Genomic DNA, 24,175 nt, shown 5'->3' with positions numbered 1-24,175 from the left:
GTTTTGCCTTTGTGCCCCGAAGGCTCGTGTTTCCGCAGAAGCAGCTCTGCTGTCCAGAAAAAAGAGGTCGCTGCAGCACTGCACTGACTTTACCCAAGGCTATAAATTCCATTCCACTCCAGAGATTAGATTTCTTGAATCTGTCTGTGTGTGTATGTGTATGTGTGTGTGTGTGTGTGTGCCTGCATGTGTGTGTGTGCATGCGCGTGTGTGTGCCTGCGTGTGTGTGTGTGTGCATACGCGTGTGTGTGCCTGCGTGTGTGTGTGTGTGTGTGTGTGTGACACACTGGTTCCATTTGGAGTCACCTACCAGCCCATGTATAAACATGTGTATTAGCGCATAGTGTTTTTTGTGTCCAGAACAGCATGTATGTTGGCCTGATCACCACCGAAAACAAACATAAGGTCACTCCTGTGGACACTGAGGGAGAATAATAATGCTTTGGTTCACTCCTGAGGACACTGAGGGAGAATAATAATAATAATAATAATAATAATAAAGCTTTATTTGTATAGCACCTTTCATACACAGAATGCAGCTCAAAGTGCTTTACATTTGAAGCATGTAACACAATAATAGTCAGTCAGTCATTATCAATCACTTTTCTTTGCTGTTTTATGTTATACTCAGCAACATATCAAAAAATATAGAAAATGGCGATCATAAGACTGGCAGCCTTAACCCTCTTACCCCCACAAGCCGCCATATGGCAACTGTGGCAAGGAAAACTCCCATATTCAGGAAGAAACCTTAAAGCAGAACCTGACTTAATAGGGGAGCCCATCTGCTTCTGGCTGGCTAAGCCCTCAATAGTAGCAGATGTAGAATAATCTGAAAATGTAGTCTACAGGATAAGATGAGTTAACTAAAAGCTTTCCTGTACAGGTATGTTTTCAGATCTTTTTAAAAAAATATTTACTGAACTGCCTGCTTGATGTACAGAGGCAGGGTGTTCCATAGTTTTGGGGGCATAATGGATAAGCGCCCAGCTTCTCCACTTTGTTTGTGGAGCACTTTGGAGTGCGATTAAAAGATTAGAATTGGATGATCTAAGTTTCCTTTGTGGTTGATAAGATATTAAAAGCTCAGAGATATATGAAGGTGCTATGCCATTCAGAGCTTTGTAAGTAATTAACATAACCTTAAAATCAATTCTATAGGAAATAGGGAGCCAGTGCAGTTCAGCCAACACAGGGGTGATGTGTTCTCTCTTCTTAGTCTTAGTTAAAGTCTAGCCGCAGAGTTCTGTATGAGTGCCAATTTCTTTAGATGTTTTTGGGAAGACCAGTGAAAAGTGCATTGCAGTAGTCTAACCTGCTAGTGATAAAGGCGTGAATTAGTTTTCTGCATCTTGTTGAGTTAAAAGGGCAGCACTTTGGCAATGTTTCTCAAGTGGAAATAGGCTGTCTGAGTAACTTTACTGATATGGGCTTAAAACTTAACTCTGCATCTAAGATGACACCGAGGCTTGTTACTTTTGGTTTGACCTGGTGTGCCAAGTTCCCAGATTACTAAGAATAATATCTCGCTTTAGTTTTGGTCCAACCAAGTACCTCTGTTTTGTCATCATTTAGTTTCAAAAAAGTTTTTGCTCATCCACTGATTAATGGAGGTTAGGCATGCAGTGAGGGAGCAAAGGCCATCTGGGTTAGTTGGCTCCACAGAAAGATACAATTGGGTATCATCTGCGTAGCTGTGGAAGTTTACATTATGCTGACTTATGGCGTTTCCCAATGGGGCATATATAGAGAAAATAGAAGGGGACCAAGGCAGCTCCCCCTGGGCCACACCAAAAGGCAAGTCATGTTTTTCAGATACATGATCTCCTAGACTGATAAAAAATCTCTGCCAGTAATGTAGGTTTGAAACCAGTTTAGAGAGCATTATCAGAGAGACCCACCCACTTCATGCAAAGGCGGTGAATTAGGATGCTATGATCAATGGTGTCAAATGCCGACTCAAATCCAGAAGAATAAGGATTGAGACTTTGTTTGAGTCGGTAGCTAGTCTGAGATCATTGACTATCTTTACTAAGAGCCGTTTCTGTGCTGTGATTTGATCTAAAACCTGATTGGAATTTTTTCAAAGGATACTGTTTTCATTGAGGAAGGTATTTAACTGATTGCAAACAACTTTTCAAGTACTTTGCTCAAAAGCGATAGATTTGATATAGGCCTGTAGTTGCTCAGATTGGTATGGTCAAGTTTTGACTTTTTAAGTAAAGGTTTCACAACAGCAGTTTTAAAAGCAGTTGGAAATATACCTGTTTTCTAATGAGGTATTTATTACCTTGAGAAAAAAAAGAGCTAAGCCATCATATACTTTTTTTTTGAGGAATGTAGTAGGGATTGGATCTAAAACACATGTTGAGGAGCGGTTTGAGTTATAATTTTACCAAGCTCAGATTGAGTAATAGTGCTAAAGGACCTTAATTTTGGGGGCTGTTTTTGGGTGTACTATCAAACATATTACTTGTGTTACCAATAGCCTCCCTTATAGAAATGACTTTGTTTTTGAAGAAGTCTGCAAATTCTTACATCTTAGAGGATGCCTGACTGAGTGTATCAAAGGTGTTTGATGCAATAGCCTATCAATGGTAGAGAACAACACCCTAGAGTTTCCACTGTTTTCAGCAATTACCTTAGAAAGTGGTTCCTCCTCTCATTCGAATAGCTCTATTATAATTTGCAATTTTTTCTTTTAGAATGTACGGTGAACCTGTAACTTAGTTTTTCTCCATGTTCTCTCAGCTTTCCTACATGATCTTTTTTAGATCATGGATATTTCGTTCATCCAAGGTGTCAGTTTGCTACAGGGCCTTTTTTAGTCTTTAAGGGTGCCACTCTGTCAAGCAGAGCCTAATTCACGATTAAGAGCCTCTACCATTTGATCAATGGGATGATGTAAAATATCTAAATTTATGGAGTCTATAAGAGCTATGAACTGCTGTTCTGCTCTAATGTCCAAGTCATGATTTGATTGCAATTCCGGGATGAATTTTTGGAGTATGTAGTACAATATTAAAAGATACACAATGATGATCAGACATATTTATATCATTTACTGATAAGTCTGTGACTTCTATCCCTCTGGAAATGACTAGATCGAGGGTGTTGCCAAGGTTGTGGGTGGGTCCTGTAACATGCTGCTTTAGCTCTAAACTGTCCAACACATTAAGGAACTTACTGGCTTTAGCATCAGTTGTCTTATTGACATGAATATTGAAGTCGCCATTTACAATTATCCGATCATAGCTAGTGATGATGAGCGACATAAGTTCAGAAAACTGGTCGAGAAAGCCAGTCCATAGTTTAGGAGGACTATAATGCTTTGGTTCACTCTGCGGTTTAATGGCCGTGGGCACAGAGAGCATGGGAGGCCTGATCTGTTGTTTAGCGTGACGGCGCTGACTCACCACATCAGCCTCGCAGGCAGCCGCACTGATGTGGTCAGGTTAGGTAAGCGTCCAGCAGGAAGCGTGCAGACGCCTCGGGCCCATTGTGTCCTGAGCTTGGTAGGTTATCCATGCCGAGTAGTTTGAAGGGATTCAGACGCCATGCTTGAGGAAGAGCAGGATTTTTTTTTTTTTTTTTTTTTTAAAAGACTGATTCCCAGGGACTCTTCAGGTGTTTCAGGGATTGTTTTTGAAAGGACAGATAATCTGGGTAAATCTTTAATAGATGCTCAAATATGTAGCATCTACTGCCGCAATATGGATGTATTTATGTAATACATTGTATTTTTTGCTGTTTTTGTTCATTACGTAGCATAACTGTTGTTTACTTCAACGACATTGATCTGCTGAAAAGCTCATTTTAAAATTGATTGAGGTAGTTCAATCAGAAACGTTATACCGCCTGCTGATTATTCAGATTGGTGGGTGTGTAATTCTCTCAGTACCGAGCGCTTTTAGGTCAGCGAGCGCTGTTCTGCAGAGTTTGGAGAGTGACAGAGAATATTAATCCCTTTTGCCACACTTGACATTAGTCAGAGTCCTAAAATGGCAGGCAAGACTGCAGAGCCGGGGAGAGTGCACTGCACTGAGGAGAGAGAGCAGCACCTGCTTATTACTCTGCTCTGTATTTCTGGCTGGGAGCTGTGCTAGTTTTTGTGCAGTGCTATGGTTCTAATTGTTTCTTATCAGGAATAGAATTATGAAGCAAACAAAATGGCACAACACACATGAGCTGATAAGGACACTTCATTTTTAGTACATTTAGTACAAGAATATAAACCTATACTTACATTATGTCTACTTGAAGGGTAGCAGCTTGTGTTTATTGCTATTTGTTAGCCATTAGCAATACAAGATGTTCCTATCTAGTTCAACGTGAGTAGCATCAATAAGCTAACTCCTTTTCTCTCTCCTACCACCCTGCTCAGGATGAGTACCTGAATGAAGCTGTGGACGCACGAGTGATAGAATACGAGGACAACCGGCCACTGCTGGACCTGTTCCTGCAGAAGCCCATGGGCATGTTGTCCCTGCTGGATGAGGAGAGCCGCTTCCCCCGGGCCACTGACCAGACCCTTGTGGGTAAGGGAGTCTGAAACAACACCAGCAGTGCAGATGATAGGAGTAAATGTCTGGATTATACAGTGCTGTCAAACGATTAAAAATTTTAATCACAATTAATCGCTGAATTCCAAGTTAATCACGATTAATCACATATTTTATCGCATGATTAAAATTCTATTATTTTGCATTTCTGAACTTTCCAGGAGTCCATGTTAACAATATAAAGCAATTATTGTGTATACTATCTTGATTAGGATTCAAATGAAAGCAAAGCAAGTTACTTCATTAACTTAAAGGAGAATTCCGGTGTGATATTGACCTAAAGTGTATTGAAACATGATACCGAGTGTGAACGTATGTCTCATAGCCCATCTCGGCTTGTCCCCTGCACTCCAAAATCTGGCACTAGTTAGCCGATGCTACCAACAGCTTTTTCAATAGTGGTGCTTCGGCATCGGGCTAGCCATGCAAATAAATCACTGTTTTACACCCATTTGAGAGGCTCAATGTATCTCCACACTTCATTGGTAGACTTCCGAGGGCCCTGACATTTAAAGCGAGACATTGAGAACTTTGAAAAAGCACTGGTAGTTTACTTACAAGACGATTTATACAGACAGTATCTTCTTCGAAGTTTAGCGTTTGCAGCCATCTTGAATTTAGTCACGATAAGTCGAAAGCAAACGAAAGTAAGAATGAACAGGTATGATAAGGGATCAGATTCCAAAAATAATTCAGTGGAAATACATGGATTCCAGTTTCTTCCAGTAGCAGCAACTGGAATCCATGCATTTCCACTAAATTATTATTAAACTACCAGTGCTTTTTCAAAGTTCTCAATGTCTCTAGCTAGATCCAGTGGGGTGTTGTAGTTGTTCTAACGTTACTAGTTGTTGTAACAGCTTGTGAAAAAACTACAAAGTTTGTTACACCAAAAAGAACGTTAATCTCGCGATAAAAAAATTGACGCCGTTAAAATAGGTTTACGTTAAGCGCCGTTAATAACCCAATAACGCGTTTAACTGACAGCACTAGGATTATATAAACATGGCCACAGCAATGTGGTTACAACAGCAGGGTGCAGCAGCACTGCCACTAGAGGTCTGTTACCATAGCAATAGCATGACCACCATAAAGGTTTTGTCACTATGGTGATCATAAAATCATTAAAGCTCAGGAAATCCAGCAGTGATGTGACTATTGGATGACGGCTGGCTAGCATGAAATTGTCTGGTGGCAGAGTTTGATATTGATATTTGTACAACTACACAAACACATGGCTCCTCCTAAACATCCTCCTATCACTACATGCACTGAGAATCAAACATATGCACAAACACTGAGGCATGTACAAATGCAGACAGAAACAAATGCAGAGAGGAGATCTTTTCACAGGGAAATAGTCTTTTATCTTTTGATAGTGGTTAGAACATTAAGGCATTGAAATGTGTATCTCCTCATGATTACAGAAAAGTTTGAAGGCAATCTGAAGTCCAAGAACTTCTGGAGGCCAAAACGAGTAGATCTTGGCTTTGGCATCCACCACTATGCTGGCAAGGTACGACAAGTATAGCCACAGTCTTTGTCAGTGTTTCCAGAGGGACTAAAACCATTGTCATTCTTCCCTCATCAATGTCTTACATTAACAAATGTAGTTTTCTGTTTCTGTGTGTCTCATTCTAAACTCGCATCCCTTTTGTTATTCCTGGTGGCTTTTTTAGGTGGTCTACAATGCAGGGGGGTTCCTGGCCAAAAACAGAGACGCCCTTCCTGCTGACATCGTCCTGCTGCTGAGGTCATCGGAAAATGAACTCATCCGAAAGCTGGTCACCCATCCACTCACTAAAACAGGTAAACTTTACAAGGCTGTGGCCTCCTTAAGTTTAGCCTGCCATTGGTTTTGTGAATGGTGGCAATAAACAGTGTCTCCTGTGGTGGTGAAGGATATCTAAAGAAACTCCCCTTCCTCTTACTTGTGTTTTAGGAAACTATTTTATTTTTTATAGTTTTTGAGAAAGTGACCATGTTTTTTTATTCATCTTACAAGATGGCCTAAAACAATGAGTCCGTTGATGCCATGATTGTGACTTTTCTTGAGGTTGCTTTGTGAACATACCAGAAGACCTGTGATGTTTAATTCCTACTGCAGAATCCCTCCAAGTCATGTTTCTCCTCATGAACACGTGAACACTATATAAAACCGGAACAAACGTATCTCCATGTCTTGAAATCATTTGCTCATTTGCAATTGTAACGGAGGCAGACTGAGCTAGCGTGCTATTTGCCCGTGTAAATCCTCACAGCCCTAACCTTAAGAACACTTCTAACCGCTGAGTTGGAAGCATGGGCTTTTAGCTCAGTGGTTAGAGCGTTCGTCTCCCATGCCGGTGTGTGTGTCAAGGTGGCGGGTTCGAGGCCCGTGAGCGGCGAACAAACCGACCTTGTGACACAATCAGTTGCTCTAATGTGTAATAAAAATGATGAATCAAGAATGATGGCTAAGGCTCCTCTGTGGGACCACCCCTCGGACAGAAACCAAACCAGTGCATATCCCTCTTACAGTGAAAACCCCTCCGCATCTCAGCCAGGCTTTTGCTACCAAAAGCTGGCCCTTGCCGTGTGAGTACCTACCCCTGGCAATCGCAGGCTTCCTACTAACACCTCGGCGCCAAGTGCCATGCATCACAGAATCAAGCAAGAGGCGCATAATCACTTTTTAATGTGGCCTTAAATATGTTTAACATCCCTCCCGACCACGGCCCGTGAGCACTAACAGACTATGCTTGTCATTTAATCGTTGCCTGATTTCTACAGCCTCCATCCTTGTCCCAAACAGTCTCACTGAAGAGACTCTCCAATCTGACTATTCAGTCCATAGGCCCAGCCATAGACCCTGCTGCCATAGTCCATCATGCTCTCCCCAAGTCTTCAAAGAGTTACCCCAGAAAAGCTGTTGGCAGTCAGTGTAGTGCTACAATAGTGTCAAGATGTGCAACTCTCACAGTAACTACTGTGGAATAGAGTTATATAATCAGAACTGCATAAGGTACACTTTACTGTACACTGAATAAAGGTCAGGCTTATTCTTATACTTGGAACCCGCGCATTATAAGTATAATGCCATCTTGAAGGTCTAATGTAGTTACACAGCTGGAGCAAGCTCATATCTGACCTTATGGCTTTGCTTACCAGCTGTTGCAATTTGGACTTCCATTCTTTCTCCAAGATTCCTGATGATTTTTCATCTCTTTTTAACACCTCTCTTTGCATAGTACGTTTGATGCCAAAATGGTGTCTTAACTCGTGGAGAAATTAAGACTGTTTCGTATCATATCTGTCTCCATTATATTTTAGCCCCAAATGGGCCATAATTAGCAATCTCTCTGTCGAGGTTTAACCACTGTTGGGCCATTTGATTCAACCTGGTGAAATCAGAGAATGATTCAATATTAACATCAGTCAATGAGTCCCTTAATGTGTTACTGTGATGACAACTTCTTTCTCCATCCCAGGTAACCTGGCTCACACCAAGGGCAAAGCAATGGGCACAATGCGAAGTCAACGTACCCCGCAACGCACCATCAACTTGGCCAAGGTATGGAGCCTCTGCTGAACTTCAAAGTGCTCGGCCCAGTTATCTGTTTTTGTTCAGGGGTATTGTTCCTCTCTAGTTTCTTTATTACTCTGTAGTTCCTCTCCTTGGCAGTTGACCCACTAGTAGATTTGAATCGCTCTCTTTTGTCTTGCACAGTTTCCAGCTTTAACTGATCTTAAATGCTTCCTTCTTCACATCTTTCTTCCTCCTCTCCCTCGCTTCTCTTCAAGATGGGAATGCTTTCTTTTTTCAGTTTTTCTACCAGCGAGGTAACAGTGCTCCTTTCCTCTGTGCAAGTTTCCCCCCACACGTGCAATGTCCCTCCAATCACCTCACATACTCTCAACCACTCTGAAACAAGCACACGCACACACACACACACACACACACACACACACACACACACACACACACACACACAAGCGCGTACGCACACACACACACACACACACAGTTGCGTAGCTGTAGCCCATGACCTTGCCCTTGTCCCATCAGACCTATGTGGCCATATATGCACACATACATATAATTTCATATGTATGTCTGCCTGTATTTGTGAGCATACTGCATGTCTTTTTGTAATGTTGGACTCCATATGAGTAGATATACACAGTTGTGCTCATAAGTTTACACACCTGTGCTAAGGCTGACTAAAAAGGGGAATAAAAAATCATCCTAATAGCTGGTTTGTTTTGCATTGAGAGATGATCTTGTGGAAAGTACCCATGCTGATCTCTAGGTATGGTGAAGTTTGTGTATGAAGTGGTATGTGATGATGTGGGGCTATTTTAATTTCAAAGGCCAAGGGAACTTTATCAGGATGCATAGTATCCTGGATCCATGAAATAACTGGCCTTTAAAAAAATAAAAATCTGCCTGCCTCTATGGGAATTTAACATAGGGCTATGTATACTTATCCCCTCTGTATTTTAAGGAAGAACATTATTTATTTACGATATATTATTCATTCACAAAGAAAATTGGTGTCCTTAAATGTTGGATTTGTCCTCCTATTTTAATTAGGCATTAAGATCAATTTCCAAAAGATTATTTTTATTCCTGTTTTTAGTCAACTTTAGCATGGGTGTGTAAACGTATGACCACAACTGTACAGTATATAGATATTTTCATCGCTGAGTAAACTGCATCATTTGTCTTTCTGAAAGTATTGTATGTAGACTACATTTAGTTGTGGTTGAGAAAGTGATTGCATATTTATGGCTAGAAATTGTGACTTGCTCTCCTCATTTTACAGTTCTTCATTATAACAAAATTACATGACAGTCTTAAGCAGTAACACTTTTGGAATTGTTTTCCATTTGTCAAAGCAACTTAAATGTAAACCTACTGTACAAACCAACAGTTTTCATCAATCAGACCATGATCCCATATGGAACAATTGCCTCCTATGCTTGATCTTGATGTGCACATGTGCACAGTTATCCTTTCAGTCTGAAAATTCACATCAAAAGGATCTTGCTGGTCAAGACAAAAACGATTGCCTTTAGAGGACGATTAGAGAGAGAGTGTTAAAGTGCCCCACATACCCTTTCTCTTTTGTACTGTGAAACCTGCCTCCATATGAAGAAATACAAAATAAAAGCCTACCTTACATACAACATATGTAACAACTCAAGGTTCAGTTGACCATGGTGCTGATTAGCATACATTTACATTGTTAATGAGTCCCCTTTATGTAGCTGGCCAGATGAGAAGGCCGTCTGCCTGTCAGTTATGTTATGTCCAGGAGGGAGGATGCATGTCTGTCTTTCCCGAACTCTGATGAGGTCTAATTCTTCATTACTGGACTAATGACATGGTTAATTTTGTCATGCACCCCTATTAGAATGTAGAATAGCTTGGGGATCTCTGTTTCACTGAGGCCCAGACTTTTTTCCCCCACAGTGCTGTGATAGACGCAAAGGATTGTGGGGGAAAAAAGCTCCAGCCTTCATTTAGTGGTTCATTAGTTGGGTGATGCTCTATTTAAAGCCACTGTGTTTTCACATGCTAGAATGACAGGAACTCAACTATTACCATTGGCAGTGGTTCAGTTCACTCAGATGTGAAGGGAGGCATTAGCTTTGTACTAAGTGTACCTCATAGATGCACTATGGGCTTTAAGTAGGGCTAGACCTTTTTTTGTGGAAGGTATTGAACGTGTTGAACAGTCACAGTGCTGTTTTCACAGAATGTTCTCTTCTTTTTGCATGCCAGGCTGACGCTTGTCCAGAGGTCATTATCCATTATTTTTCTGTCTGTGCTCACTGTGTGCGTTCACGTCCTGTTTTTGTGTCTATGCATTTCTCTTGCAGCCACGCTTTGGGAACTTAACGCTCAGCCCTGAAAATGTAAACACGCTTGCCTTGCCCACTGTACATTACCAAACGGTGATTGAGGATATGCACTATAATGTGGTTTTGATGTGTCTTGTTCCTCTTTCTTTTAAAAAACAGAACAGAACATCTTTTTTTTTTTTAAAGAACAGCACCTATTACTCTCCTCTTCTTCTGATTCGTCCTCTATTTTTAAGAGCATAACAAAATGCGTAATTGCAACAGAAAGACTCTCTGAAGCTCAGTCTTTTCCCTGGTGTGGGATAGACTAATGACCAAGGAAAAGCCACTTTAGAATAGACTAGCAGAATATAATTCTTATTATGTGCATCATGCATCAGGCAGGTTACTGTGTGTGTGTGTGTGTGTGTGTGTGTGTGTGTGTGTGTGTGTGTGTGTGTGTGTGTGTGTGTGTGTGTGTGTGTAGGGGGATGGTGCCGATAATACTCATCACCCCAGAGAGACAACCAACATGAGGACACAAACAGTGGCCTCGTACTTCAGAGTAAGAGACATTTATTTCACCATGATATTTCAGAGATAACACTTCATGTACTTGACTGTAAACAAGGTAGGTTAAATCTTATCTCTAGCCAGGCAGGACCATGTCTTGCTCCACTGGTAATTGATAATATTGATCTGCATCAGCTTGCGGTTGTGGAACAGATTTGTCCACTGTGACAGCTACACCGTGATGCAATCTCTGCCAAGCAATTGCCTCATCTTATTTGCACATTATTGAAAAATAATGAAATACTGAAATAACGAAATATTCTGAACGCCGTCATCAGTTAGTCCTTGAGAAAAAATCTGCCTTTAAAGTATTATGTAATTCTAGACTGCATAATGAATCCTTACACAGGCCAGTTCAACTTCACACATTATTATTAGTACCAGTAACTGGTACCTGTACTAATAATAATTAGTCTCAGCACCGCTGTCGTTTTTCAGTACTCCTTAATGGACCTGCTGTCTAAGATGGTGGCCGGCCAGCCACATTTTGTGCGCTGCATCAAGCCCAACACTGACCGGCAGGCCGGCAAGTTTGATCGGGAGAAAGTTCTGGTGCAACTGCGCTACACCGGAATCCTGGAGACAGCCAAGATACGTCGGCAGGGCTACTCCCACCGGATCACCTTTGTCAACTTCATCCAGAGGTGAGGGGATCTGCAGAGTAGTGTACTTAAAGTGCATCAGTCTAAAAACATGCCAGGATTGCCATTGTTTTATTTGTTAGTCTGTTGCTATTTATTTCTATGACCTTATAATCCCTGAAATGACTGCTGTCTTGTTGCGTTGGATTGTGGGTGTATTTAGGTACTACGTCTTGGCATTCCGAGCCAGTGAAGAGCCACCTGTAACTCCAGAGACGTGCGCAGCCATCTTGGAGAAAGCCAAACTGGAGAACTGGGTCCTGGGCAAAACAAAGGTGATCTTACTGCTCACTGCTAACCATAACACCTTCCCTCTAATGACACTTTCAGCACTGCCAACACCCTCTTTACTCATTCTGTGTGTGTGTGTGTGTGTGTGTGTGTGTGTGTGTGTGTGTGTGTGTGTGTGTGTGTGTGTGTGAGTGTGTGTGTGTGTGTGTGTGTGTGTGTGTGTGTGTGTGTGTGTGTGTGTGTGTGTGTGTGTGTGTGTGTGTGTGTGTGTGTGTGTGTGTGTGTGTGCGTGCGCATGCGTGTGTGTGTACGTGCACATGTGTGTCTTTGTCAGGTGTTCCTGAAATACTACCATGTGGAGCAGCTGAACCTGATGATGCGTCTGACCACCGAGCACATCGTGCTGGTGCAGGCCTGTGTGCGAGGCTGGCTGGGAGCCAAACGCTACAGGAATGTTCTGAAGCAGAGGCAACAGAGTGCTGTGGTCCTGCAGTCAGGTGAGGGCTCCTGATGCAGACAGTCAGCTGATCAGACTTGAAGTCATGTGATTTAGTCATGTGACTACACTGAGGTCAGGGTCATGGATGATGATTAAAGCGGACCTAACTTTTCCCTTGTCTCTGTACACTCTACTTTTTTGTTATTTGTTTCACATGAAGATTTTATGCTGTGTTTGGGTCCTCTCTACAATGTTCTGTCCACTGCTATCTACCTCTCACTTTAGCATACAGAGGGCAAAAAGCCCGGAAACAGGTTGCTGATGACAAAGGCAAAGCCAAATATGAAGCCAGCATTATTCATTTGCAAGCAAGTAGGTTCTTTTGCAACTGGTTATTCTATTTTTTTCTCCATTTTTGTTATCATTGTATTGACCTACTGTTACCAACCTTTCTAGTCTGCAGAGGGTATCTTGCCAGAAAGATGTGTAAGGAATTACTGGATGAGAAGAACAAAGCTGCTGCCAAAATCCAAGCTCACTACAGGGGCCACAGAGAGAGGAAGAGCTTTAAAAAGAGGAAGTAAGTTTCTGCCTCAGGAGGACTTCACTGTCTTCTTTGTGTGTTTGCCCGGTGTGAGACATGTTCTGATGCAGACACATTGATAAAGCCACACTTTAAAGCACTGCTGCAAAAGGGGACCGTTTTACCATCACATCTGTGTGTTTAATGTTGTAAAGTGAACACCTAATACAGTTTTTATTGTTGATTGGTGTCTTGTCACAATCCGCGTCTTTTTGTTCATCACCAGAGAAGCCATGGAGCAGGAAAAGGCCCTGGAGGACATGCAAGAGGATATCACGCCAACGCAGACCCCTGTCCTTACGGAAGACGAGGCCACCCCGACGCAGACCCCTGTCCCTACGGAAGAGGTGCTCACCCTCGCAGATGAGGCCGGACGTCCAGGCTCGGCCTGTGGAGCCGGACAGGCTGAGAGTGAAGCGACAAGAGAGGACGACGAAGCCAAGGCTGCCATCGTCCTCCAGAGCAACTACAGGGGCCACAAAGAGAGGAAGAAGTACAGGGAGCGTAAGAAGACCCTGTCCGGGGAAGAGCTGGCCATGCCCGCACCTCCACCCGTGGACGATTATGAGCCAGAGCTCGCTGCCATGCAAGAGGAAGAGGAACAGCTTGAGCAAGTGGAACCAGCCGGGGAGAATGAGTGTGCCGAGGGAGAAGCAGATATGGAACAGGAAGCCAAGGCCGCCACGGTCCTCCAGAGCAACTTCCGAGGGCACAAGGAACGCCAACGTCTGGAAAAGGAAGGGAAGATTCCAAAGAAAGGGAAGGGAGGCTCGTGTATCAGTGTGCCACCGTGTGTTGACGAGGAGTTTGACGAACCATTTCCCGAGCCTCCTCCAGTGGATGAGGACATGGAGGCAGTAGAGGTGCTGGAGGCTAGTGAGAAGGTCACTACGGAGCAGGAGGACATGAAGACGCAAGGAGACACAGCAGAGGTGCAAGGGGAGGCCGCTGGGTCCAGCGGGGAGGGGGATGAGGAAAAGGCTGCTGTGGTTCTCCAGAGCAACTTCAGGGGCCACAAGGAGCGCAAAAAGCTGCAGGAGGAAGGGAAGATCCCCAAGAGGAGGGAGGCAGCGTGTGAGCCTCCAGCTGAAATGCCCGAGTCAGAGCTTGAGATAGAACTGGAGGCAGAAGGTGGGCCTGAACCAAAGCAGGAGCCAGATGGACAACAGCCTTGTTCAAGCCAGCCAGACATGGAGGAAGAGAAAGCAGCCACTGTCCTCCAAAGCAATTTCCGGGGTCACAGAGAGAGAAAGAAGCTCAAGGAGAAGAAGACAGAAACTCAAAATGAAAAGGGATGTGAAACAGATATGGTGGAGGAGATGAGGACTACAGAAGTTAATGAGATGGTCGAAGCGGAGGTCCTGGAGGTCTCCGACATCCACGTGGAGCACAGCACACACATATCACAGCAGAGTGAGCTCTATGAGGAAGAGCAGGCCGCTGTGAAGATCCAGAGCAACTTCAGGGGCTACAAGGACAGGAAGAACCTAAAGGCTACTGGCCAGCGAGAGGCAGAGGAACTGGAGAACTTCTCCAAACAGGTACATGAACAGAACTCATCCAAGTCCTATAGTATTCCAAACCGGGTGACCAATTTTAAACCCAGTAAAAATATAGATACTCTGGCATGAATGTTTTCCCGTCAGGGCCATGGATCGAGGTCAAGATCATATAAGAGCCATTAAAAGAACTTAGTAGACATGGCAAATATGTTCAGCATGTTCAGAATGTGTGCCAATTTGTTCTGGAGGACTGGTTGTCATAAAGGAACAATGCTCTAAGCTCTTATGTTTGTGAATTTTAGATCTCCCAGTCATCACAGGAGTGCTTTACCGTGCAGATGAAACTGAATGAGATCATCCTTGCCCACCAGATGGACCCCAGCAGCAATGGCATGTTCATGAAGGGAAAAGCTGTCAATGGCTTCGCTCATCAACACTCAGGTTGGTGTCACTGCAATGGGCCTGATTTAGAAACCCGTTGAGTTTGAGATCATCTCTGCACCAAATCATAGTACGAGCTGTTCTGTACTCAGACAAATTTATAGACATTTTGAGTTTTTCAGACATTAAATCTGCAGCAAGATTCTGTAGCTCAGGGTGAGCTATTTCCAGGACAAGGGCATGCTTTCATAAATAAAAAAAATGGGGGTGTTACTGGCAGCCTTAACATGCCCTTAAACTGCATTGCAAGGGTAAATGATTTATCAGGGGCAAGCATGTGTTATGGTTTGTCCACAGTTTCAGGCAGACTGCTTTAACCGACCCCAATGATTCTTTATCTTCATGAACATTCCTGGCTTTTTATAGAAACAATGATAACATAAAACTGAGTCTGATGACATCACGTCCGATGAAGGGCTAGTGCACTGAGTGACATAGTGGGTGGATGGAGAGTTCCATGTGTTACAGTGGGGAGTGCCCAATGACCCTGTATTTTACTGGTGATACTTATTTAAGACCTATGCTCTATAGAGCTGATTCACTATTTTAAACTTTCTCATGCAGTCAAGTCAGCCCCCCCCCTTCTCCCATTGCCTCAGGTGCAGAGGCAGATTGAAAAAGCCCAGCTCCTGTTATTGTCTGCCAGCTGAGATGTTATCAATGAATGAAGTTCCCATTTTCTCTCCCAACAAGGAAAAAAAGAATAAATGTGTGTTTGGGGGTAGATGTCAAGTGCTAAAACAGGAAACAATGATTCTTGGACGAAGATGTGCTAACAGCAAACTCCCAGTGCGGCCCAGGATCTGTTGGATTGATTCTGTTGGGTGATATGTGTAATTGCTATGGGAGTGATGAGCCAGTATAAGTATAAGTATATATACTTTTTTGATCCCGTGAGGGAAATTTGGTCTCTGCATTTAATCCAATCGGTGAATTAGTGAAACACAAACAGCTCACAGTGAACACACAGTGAGGTGAAGCACACACTAATCTCAGCGCAGTGAGCTGCCTGCTTCAACGGCGGCGCTCGGGGAGCAGTGAGGGGTTAGGTGCCTTGCTCAAGGGCACTGCAGCCGCGGCCCACTGGTTGGGGCTCAAACCGGCAACCCTCCGGTTACAAGTCCAGAGTGCCAACCAGTGGGCCACGGCTGCCAGGGAAGGGTACACAGGAAAAGTTCAGTGAAAGAGTATTTTTTTGCCATCAGCAAATTTGTCCTGACAACTGTGATTCTATTAGCTGTGGCTTCATCATATGTTCACACAGAACATGATTGTTGTGTCTGGAGCAATTACTTTGAGTTGCCCTGGTTTCCCATTCTTTTGATTACTTCACTGTGCACTGGGTTACAGGCTCACTATTCCATTTGCTGTGGTGTGTTGTACATGTCTGTAAGTCACATCATTTCGAAATTTCGTGTGTGTGTGTGTGTGTTTACATGAGTGTGCCTGCATGTGTGTCTGGCTAACCTTTTTATTACCTATTAATCAAAGCCTAGAGAATGGTTCTCGTGGGCCAATCAATTCCTTAATTGATTTATCCCATACAGACAGAATTGAACTGCTTTACATTGTTTCACTGACTATATCCAAGCAGCCACACCTGTGTAGCATGTACAAAGAACTTTGTCTTTCTTGACTGGAGGAAATTATTTAAAGGAGTTTTTTTTACAAAATAGGATTAATCCTCTTCAAATGTTATTAAAATATGAAATAAAACAAAAATAATTAGTGAAAACCTATGTGACATGCGAATATTTTTAGTAAACAAATATAAATGTAATTTTGATGCATGTTGAGTAGGTGAGTAATGGACACTTGGATCTTGGACAATGAATCTTAAAATTTGTAATGGCCCGTACACTCTTTTCTGGAAGTGTAAAAATAGTCCTTTAGCTACAAAATAATATTATGTGTAATTTTCCTAATTTCTTTCTCAAAGTTCAGTCTTGTCTTGTTGCAATCACATACTCTCCCATAATGCTTTTAGCATAATAAGCTGATAAACAATTCAACATGGAACCAGATTACCCGCAGGCACCCATCTTAGTCAGAAATACAACTGAGTTATAATTTCCATTTTGAATGCCAATCACATTGCTCTTTATACAAAAGGTCATTAAATGTTAATCAAGTTTCAGTTGGAAAGTGCGTCTGCAATTACAGTGACCATTAATATTAAAGCCCCCTGAATTGGCTTTATTCCCTTTGAGCAATCAAGGCTGTCGACCTTTCAGAAAGCGTGTACAATAAACATGAAGCTTTTTTATTCTCTTTCTCATTTGGTCTTCCTGGACATTGATGAATTGTTCCTGAGGTCGCTCTCCTGGGCTTACCCCAAAAAGTTATTGGGAGGGGAATATGATGATTATAGATCAGGTTAAATAAAATATATTTACTACAAGGTCAACAAGAAAGTCAACTAGATAGTGTTTAATAAAAATATGTTTCTCTGCCTGTTGAGTAAGTCAATGCAATGAAAAACCCTGTACCCTGCACAAGCCAACACACTGATATACCTCTTAATAGAGGGGAGTAGGTCAGTGAAAGCCATAAAACACACTGTGAATGGTAGGGGATTTCTGATTGATTGCTGTTGGAAAAATTAAAAATACTTACGTCCCAGGTACAAGCCATCAGCAATGGTCTCACGCTCAATAAAGACGGGGCGGTTAGCTTTTCACTGTGGAAAGTGCTTGTGTGCGATCCCACTTCGGGTAGCCCTCTTTTTTCCCCTCAGCGGCTGCTTTGAAAGGACCCCATTGAAAACAACATGAGAATTACTAAACAGCCAAAGCTCCAACCAGCAAGAGCCTTTGTGTGCGCCCCTCTTCACTGGCTTAGATGAAAGACCTTCTCCTCTGCCTCGGCATTGTGTGAAGCATATTGAAAGAGCTATTTTCCTTCAGCGCTTCTCTAAAATGGAGAAAGGATAGTTTTGACAGACCATAATAGTCCCTGTTCACGTCTTAATCGCATGGTGCTTTTTTTTTACAGGAATTCAATACATTTCCAGCCGTAAAGTCATGAACGAGAAAAGTGGCAGAGTTTGATGCTGTTGTTTGTTGAAAAAGCTGATAAGTGTTGATTCTGTGGTTTTTTTATTCTTTTTTTTTTTGTTCTGGTCGTAGTTGACACAAAGCAGACACGCACTCCTCGGCGAACACAGAAACCAAAGACGCTCAACACACCGGAAGATTCTACATATTACACCCTCATTCATGTGAGTTTGTCACTTATGTATCTGTGAACTCTTGTTTTTAATTCTGACTACTTCCAAGTCATAGGCAATCTTCAGTTTGTTCACCACATTGTGTGGCAAGTTTGGAAAATAATACGGCTAAATAATTGGTGCTTATATATTGATTTTGCTAAATTTCTTCACTAAATACACAGGGCAGTTAATATGGTATTAATATGGCTTTAAAACACTGTCCTGCGACTTATGCACAATGTGGCTAATACACAGGAAATTACTGTACAAATAACATATTACTGATTTTTATGCAGACACACAATTCAAACAAGAAGTTTTCATACTGCAGTGTGTCAGGGCTACAAATGGTGAAATGGCACTTGAGTGAAGCAGGTGCAGGGCTCAAGCAGTATGAACCATCCAGTGCAAAGTGCTTTGTTTCTGCTCTTCATATGTAGGTAGCGTTAGCCTTTACACCCAGATGAAGATGTAGCCAGGCCTCTAATCCAGTTTTATAATCCCTTTAGATGTCCTGTCTATTTCATCTGAGAGCTGTGGTATCTCTAGGATATCTGAAAGTGACCCAGACAATATTGTTCTTCATGCTGTAATCGTTCCTTTACATTGTAATACGGTCTTTTACCCTAGGATTATACACTCTTAAAACAAATGTGCTGCGTTGTGAGCTGTGTCCAGATAAGGAAAACACAAGTTTGTGTTGGTTCCTTTTTTTAATTTGTTACACAAAATGTGTTGAAAACAACACAACTTGCGCTGAAAACAACACAAAGTGTGTTGTTTTTTTAAACACATCTGGGTGTCCAGATAGGGACAACCGATTTGTTTTAAGAGTGTATAATTGTCTTTTCCTTTATGTTCTCTTACAGAGATCAGTCCAAGACGACAGGAGAAGGCCTAGGAAGCAATGGTAAGTGTGTATTAATGAAATCTAGAGTCTTAAGGGCCATTTACACCAAGAAGGAAAACTATAATGGCAAAAAAGGATTGCTTTAGCTAATATGAATGACAACGTCCAGACATTAAGGATATCTGAAAGTGACCCCGACGAAATTGTTCTTCATGTTGTAATCGTTCCTTTACGTTGTAAATGTCTTTTACCCTAGGATTAGCCTAAGGTACCCAAACTACTAAACCCAGATTCTGCAATGTCTATGCTATGATGTATATCAACACAAGCCACAGGATTGCATTCTAGGGACAGTTTTTGAGAGATCAATTAAATCAACAGACCAGACAACAAATCCCCCCCCCCCCCCCACACACACACACACACACACACACACACACAATTGCATGTTAAAATGTAAATACAATTATTATGAATTCTATCATACACACACACACACACACACACACACCACACACTTTGTGTGTATACTTTTATTTGAGTTGACTGGCAAGATAAAATAGAGTCGTTGTGCCATTTAAGACTCCCCAGTAGAGTACACATTATGGGTGAAAGTAACAGATTCTCCTCCAAAAGGACATACTGCCTATTACAGCTGATACAGAGCAATATTTTGTCTGTTGTTTGACTCATTCACACACAGACACAGACCCAGAAAGTCACACACACACACCGGCATTGTGCGAGTATTGTACCTCATGCAGTCAAACTGACAGCCAGCCACAAAGCTGAACATAATGCTGGGAGGACTAAGCCAGCCACATTCCATCATTTTTGTGACACACACACACACACACACACACACACACACACACACACACACACACACACACGGGCATCATAATTTGTTTGCTGATAAATAAAGCTGGCTGTAGACAGGAGCCGTTTACTTGCCCCATTAAGAACAAGAAGGTCAGGAGGATAGATAGCGTCTGGGTATGCAGGCTGACAGCTGAAACAGGGGGAGGGGGTCAAGAGACAAAGAGGAAGAGAGAGAAGAGAGTGAGAGGACAAGGAGAGAAACATGCATCGAGGGAGAATGAGATGGACTGTGGAAAAAGGGCTCCATATGGAACCATACCAATGAGGACCACCTCCAGCACCATATATTGGACATGGGATGCAATGATGCAAAAGAGAATGGTCCAGTATAAAGTCCAACATTGGGTCAACAGTCACAGAGGCTCACAGAGATGGTCCCATAAGCGGAAGGGCTTCTATAAACAATGAAGAAACATGTCAGTTCATAGAGAATTGCATTGAGCCCTTCACATGAGAAGAGACTGTGGTTCATCAGGCTGAGAAATAGAGGAGCTGGAGAAGAGAAAAACAGAGGGCACTCTGAGACGACACGGAGGAGAGGAATGGAGGCGATGGCCAGAGAGAAAAGGAAATGACACATAGGCCACTGCCACCGCACACGGGAGAGAGAGAGAGAAATGAGGGAGACGAGAATGAGTGATGAGAAAATCACTAGAGGAAGAAACTGAGTGTCTGTGTGTGTGTGTGTGTGTGTGTGTGTGTGTGTGTGTGTGTGTGTCTCATACATATATAGACACACACACACACACACACACACACACTCAGACCAAGAGAGCTCAGCTGAAACTGAAATAATGGTGGTGCTGCTCCATGCTCGGCCTGCTATGAAACACAGTAATACGCTTTATTTATGCCTTTGGCTCGCTGGACGCTCCTCCGACTCCACCCCCACCCCTATGGCTGCAGTGGGTGGTGTGCTCCCACATTGGGGGAATATCCCAGGGTCTGTCACTCCTGTCAGAGTAATGACTGCTGACAATCCACCCACACCCTCGTAATTGCATGTCACCATGACTCATATGGCTTTATCAAGTTTTTACTCAGCTCTTCTCCTACTTGCTCTCCCTCAGATGACCTGAGCTAACTTAGGTGGCCTTAAAGGTTGTGTTCTAATGCACAGAGCTAACTTTATCTGCATAGAATACTCGAGTTGTTTCCCTCATTTGAGTATGAGTTGGATTTGTGAGGAAAGGAATCTAGACACAGAACAAAATCACTGGTCCAGAATCTCTTGTGATGACACTAGAACCTGGTTTGAACTAATTTCCAAAATGCAACCCAGACATATTATGTATTGTCCGATATAGGTGAGGCATCTAAGTGGATGGACTAATAAGTATTGCCCAAAGCTCTGAGCTCCTATTCTGTCTCCATAGTTTCCAGGCAAGGCCACAGCGAATTACAGTAAAGTTACGTTTAGATAGTTTTTAAGAGCCATGTGTCCAGGCAAGTTGTCTCACGCAAATAATATATTATTTTGCTGTGAATACAGCGGAGGGAAGCTACCGGACATGGATGACCAGTATTACCAGGGCCTGTCTCCAACCAAGTCCAAGGGCGCCCTGTCCAGCGAGTCCCAGCTGCCCTGCGGCAGACACACCTCTCTGGACCGGGGACCCCCTGAGAGGCCTCTGTCTGAGCCCGCGCCCCCCACTCTGCCTAAACAGAAAAGGTATGTCACGTGGCCTGCAGAGCATTCTTGGCCTGCAGAGCGTTTCTCAGTGTAGTTCATGTACATGTATGTTCACACAGAGTCAGACACACACACAAAAACACACACACACTCACACAAAGACACACACACACACATGTGTGTGTTATGTATATAACCCATGGTTGCATTTTGTGTGTGTGTGTGTGTGTCTGTGTGTGTGTGTGTCTCTGTGTGTCTCTGTGTGTCTCTGTGTGTGTGTGTGTGTGTGTGTGTGTGTGTGTGTGCGCAAATGCACGTGCATGCATGTGTGTGTGTGTGTGTTTGTGTCTAAATGGAAATACACATGCATGAAATGATGCTCTCACAATACCTCCTCTAATGAACTGGTTGGTTTTAGTCATTCTTTTTCTACAACCACAATGATGGACGTGCTGTGTGACCACTATAACAGACATACAAACCTCTTTTTTTTGTCCCTGTCTCTCTATCATTCCTCCTTTGCCTATGTCCACAGGCCATCCCTTCCAAGAATGCCCTCGACAGAGAGCGAAAAAGAAGACAATCCTTATGACTTCAGGAAGCTACTGCGGAAGACCTCTCAAAGACGAAGACTCATCAAGCAGTACTGAATGTATCACTTTGTGTGTGTGTGTGTGTGCATGTGTGTGCGCATGCGTGTGTGTGTGTGCTTGTGTGTGCTTGTGTGTGTGTGTGTGTGTGTGTGTGTGTGTGTGTGTGTGTGTGAGAGAGAGAGAGAGAGAGAGAGAGAGAGAGTGAGTGAAAGTGTGATAGGCCTTCGGTGAACCTGGGTCAACCTCACTCCTCTCAGATTGATACAGTAATTATTTATTTATTTATTATCACTGGCATCAAGACAGAATCACACCACATTTCTCCTTGTTTATATGTAGAGTTTGTACACGTGTCAATAGTATAATGTGTGAATATAATGCAACAAAACCATTTTTCTCTGGGCTAGCTGAAAATCTATTCATCGACGGATCACTGTTATTCCTTGGTGCCACAGCTTTGGGAAAAACAATCACGCACTGTACAAATGGTTTGGTTATTTTACTAAATGCAACTCATGCAATCTGTCATCTGTATAGTCTTGCAGAAAAGTCCTGTATATAAACTATACACAACATAACACATATCATTTTCATCATTTTCAAAAATCCATGCACAGGATTAACTGAAGTCATGGTATCAGTTTAACTCTGAGATGTGGATCTAGGGATGTACATACTGAAAAATCTGTTTTATGTCGATGATCACTTCTTGTACATCAACTTCTGAATTATTGCCATTGCAGAAGACAATGTGTATTACCTCAGTGCTCTAGTGATGACAGTTTTAGTCCACTTTGAACCATCCAAATATTGACACAGTTATATCTACATGTAACATAATTGGGTGTTTATCTGTTTCTAACAGACACACTAACATTTTATATTTGATTGAATTTTGCTGGTAAGACTTTAGAACACATCTGGCTGAGTGGTTTATTTTCCAAAGAAATTCTCACTGTAAATAACTGATAATGGACACCAACTGTGCTGTGTGTCAGTGATGTTTTGATGATTGTTAATGTTGTTGTGTTGTACATACTGTTATCAGCCCCAACAGGAAGCTGTGTGTAATATAACCATCAAAGTGTAACCTTAAACACATTTTGTCTGGTTAACTAATTCTTATCGTAAGCATAGAATCGTGGCCACAACATTCACATTCCATCACGTTTTTAGTTCTCTGGTGTTCATTATTTTTGACTTTTAAAAATACAATGTTTCTAATTTATTAGAAATCTTGTTCTGATTTCTGCATGTGTGTGTGTACTGTGTCTGCGTGTGCACACGTGTGTGAGGGGACATAAATATGTCTCCCGACTGATTTATGCTCCATGTATTAATATCATTATTATTAAATGTCTAGTGCTTTAAATTAATGATACCATTCCCAATATGGCCCTGTTTATGGGGAACAGACTAACTAACATACCTTTAACTTCAGTTAAAAGAAAACACTGGGTTTGCACACGCCATACATCAAGGGATTACCTTACCATCGCTTTCCTGAAACGTAAGCTTTTCTTATGACATTTTCACACCGAACACACCCAGAGGAGTGAGTGGCGGTCACTGACGCGAACATTATTGTTAGGGTCGTTTATAAGTTTGATGCGGACATCCCGTAAACTGTCTGAGGTTGATTGTGTGCGTTGTCTGCATCATTCTGAAGAATATCAAAAAGGGATGCCACGATTATCCATGGCGGGATGGAGGCGATGCGAAATGTGTGGATTAATTTCGAACTTCCATTGGCGTTTGTGAAGGGCGCGTGCGTAATAGGCGTGTGCCCTCTAGTGCGCGTCTACTGGCAATAAATAAATGCATTTCTTCATTTTGATTCATGGGTTTTGCTTTCCAAGGCTATCAATAAATCGAAACCACAACCATTGCAGGAAATGTGCACTACATCCGTCAGTCAAGTCACCCAAAAGTACAGTTCAAATGATCTTTATTGAAGTTGTGTATGGTACTAACGTCTAACTAACGACTAACTTTTGGGTCATAATAAAGCAAGCTAAAAACGTTACATTTGTGGTATTGTGAAACCATACACACAAAAATACCAGGTGCCCAAAACCATAGATTAACCCAGTGTTGACGTTATGCTACATGGAGCACTTGCACTTCAGTTCTTTGGCTGTAAAATGTTGCGCGCCACTTCCAGTTATAGAGTATCGCTGAAATGCTTTACCGGAAGAAAAAGGC

The 24,175-nt window shown here is 42.5% G+C and overlaps 1 protein-coding gene across 14 annotated transcripts in view; it reads left to right on the top strand.

Annotated features, from left to right (window-relative positions):
• Nucleotides 1-23,807, top strand: part of myo3a (myosin IIIA) — a 77,144-nt gene extending 53,337 nt beyond the window's left edge. For 7 of the 14 annotated variants that reach the window (XM_048265752.1, XM_048265754.1, XM_048265750.1 and 4 more), the window contains 18 exons: nucleotides 4,385-4,538; nucleotides 5,990-6,078; nucleotides 6,242-6,371; nucleotides 7,083-7,139; nucleotides 8,033-8,115; nucleotides 10,431-10,505; nucleotides 10,879-10,956; nucleotides 11,403-11,608; nucleotides 11,769-11,880; nucleotides 12,171-12,333; nucleotides 12,561-12,647; nucleotides 12,732-12,855; nucleotides 13,085-14,399; nucleotides 14,663-14,801; nucleotides 17,930-18,021; nucleotides 18,882-18,922; nucleotides 21,237-21,416; nucleotides 21,913-23,807. In XM_048265752.1, coding sequence (XP_048121709.1) covers nucleotides 4,385-4,538; nucleotides 5,990-6,078; nucleotides 6,242-6,371; nucleotides 7,083-7,139; nucleotides 8,033-8,115; nucleotides 10,431-10,505; nucleotides 10,879-10,956; nucleotides 11,403-11,608; nucleotides 11,769-11,880; nucleotides 12,171-12,333; nucleotides 12,561-12,647; nucleotides 12,732-12,855; nucleotides 13,085-14,399; nucleotides 14,663-14,801; nucleotides 17,930-18,021; nucleotides 18,882-18,922; nucleotides 21,237-21,416; nucleotides 21,913-22,027 — 3,240 coding nt within the window. In that variant the 3' untranslated portion in view covers nucleotides 22,028-23,807. Of the gene's footprint in view, nucleotides 1-4,384; nucleotides 4,539-5,989; nucleotides 6,079-6,241; nucleotides 6,372-7,082; nucleotides 7,140-8,032; nucleotides 8,116-8,345; nucleotides 8,385-10,332; nucleotides 10,351-10,430; nucleotides 10,506-10,878; nucleotides 10,957-11,402; nucleotides 11,609-11,768; nucleotides 11,881-12,170; nucleotides 12,334-12,560; nucleotides 12,648-12,731; nucleotides 12,856-13,084; nucleotides 14,400-14,662; nucleotides 14,802-17,929; nucleotides 18,022-18,881; nucleotides 18,923-21,236; nucleotides 21,417-21,912 lie in introns of all 14 variants that reach the window. The other 7 variants (XM_048265757.1, XM_048265762.1, XM_048265755.1 and 4 more) reach the window with 5 other exon arrangements.
• The last annotated feature ends 368 nt before the right edge of the window (nucleotides 23,808-24,175 follow it).

The sequence above is a fragment of the Alosa alosa genome, chromosome 16 (genome assembly GCF_017589495.1).
Source record: "Alosa alosa isolate M-15738 ecotype Scorff River chromosome 16, AALO_Geno_1.1, whole genome shotgun sequence".
Lineage (NCBI taxonomy): Eukaryota > Metazoa > Chordata > Actinopteri > Clupeiformes > Clupeidae > Alosa > Alosa alosa.
Note: the sequence above shows the minus strand (reverse complement) of the source record. Positions and strands in the feature narration are given on the sequence as shown.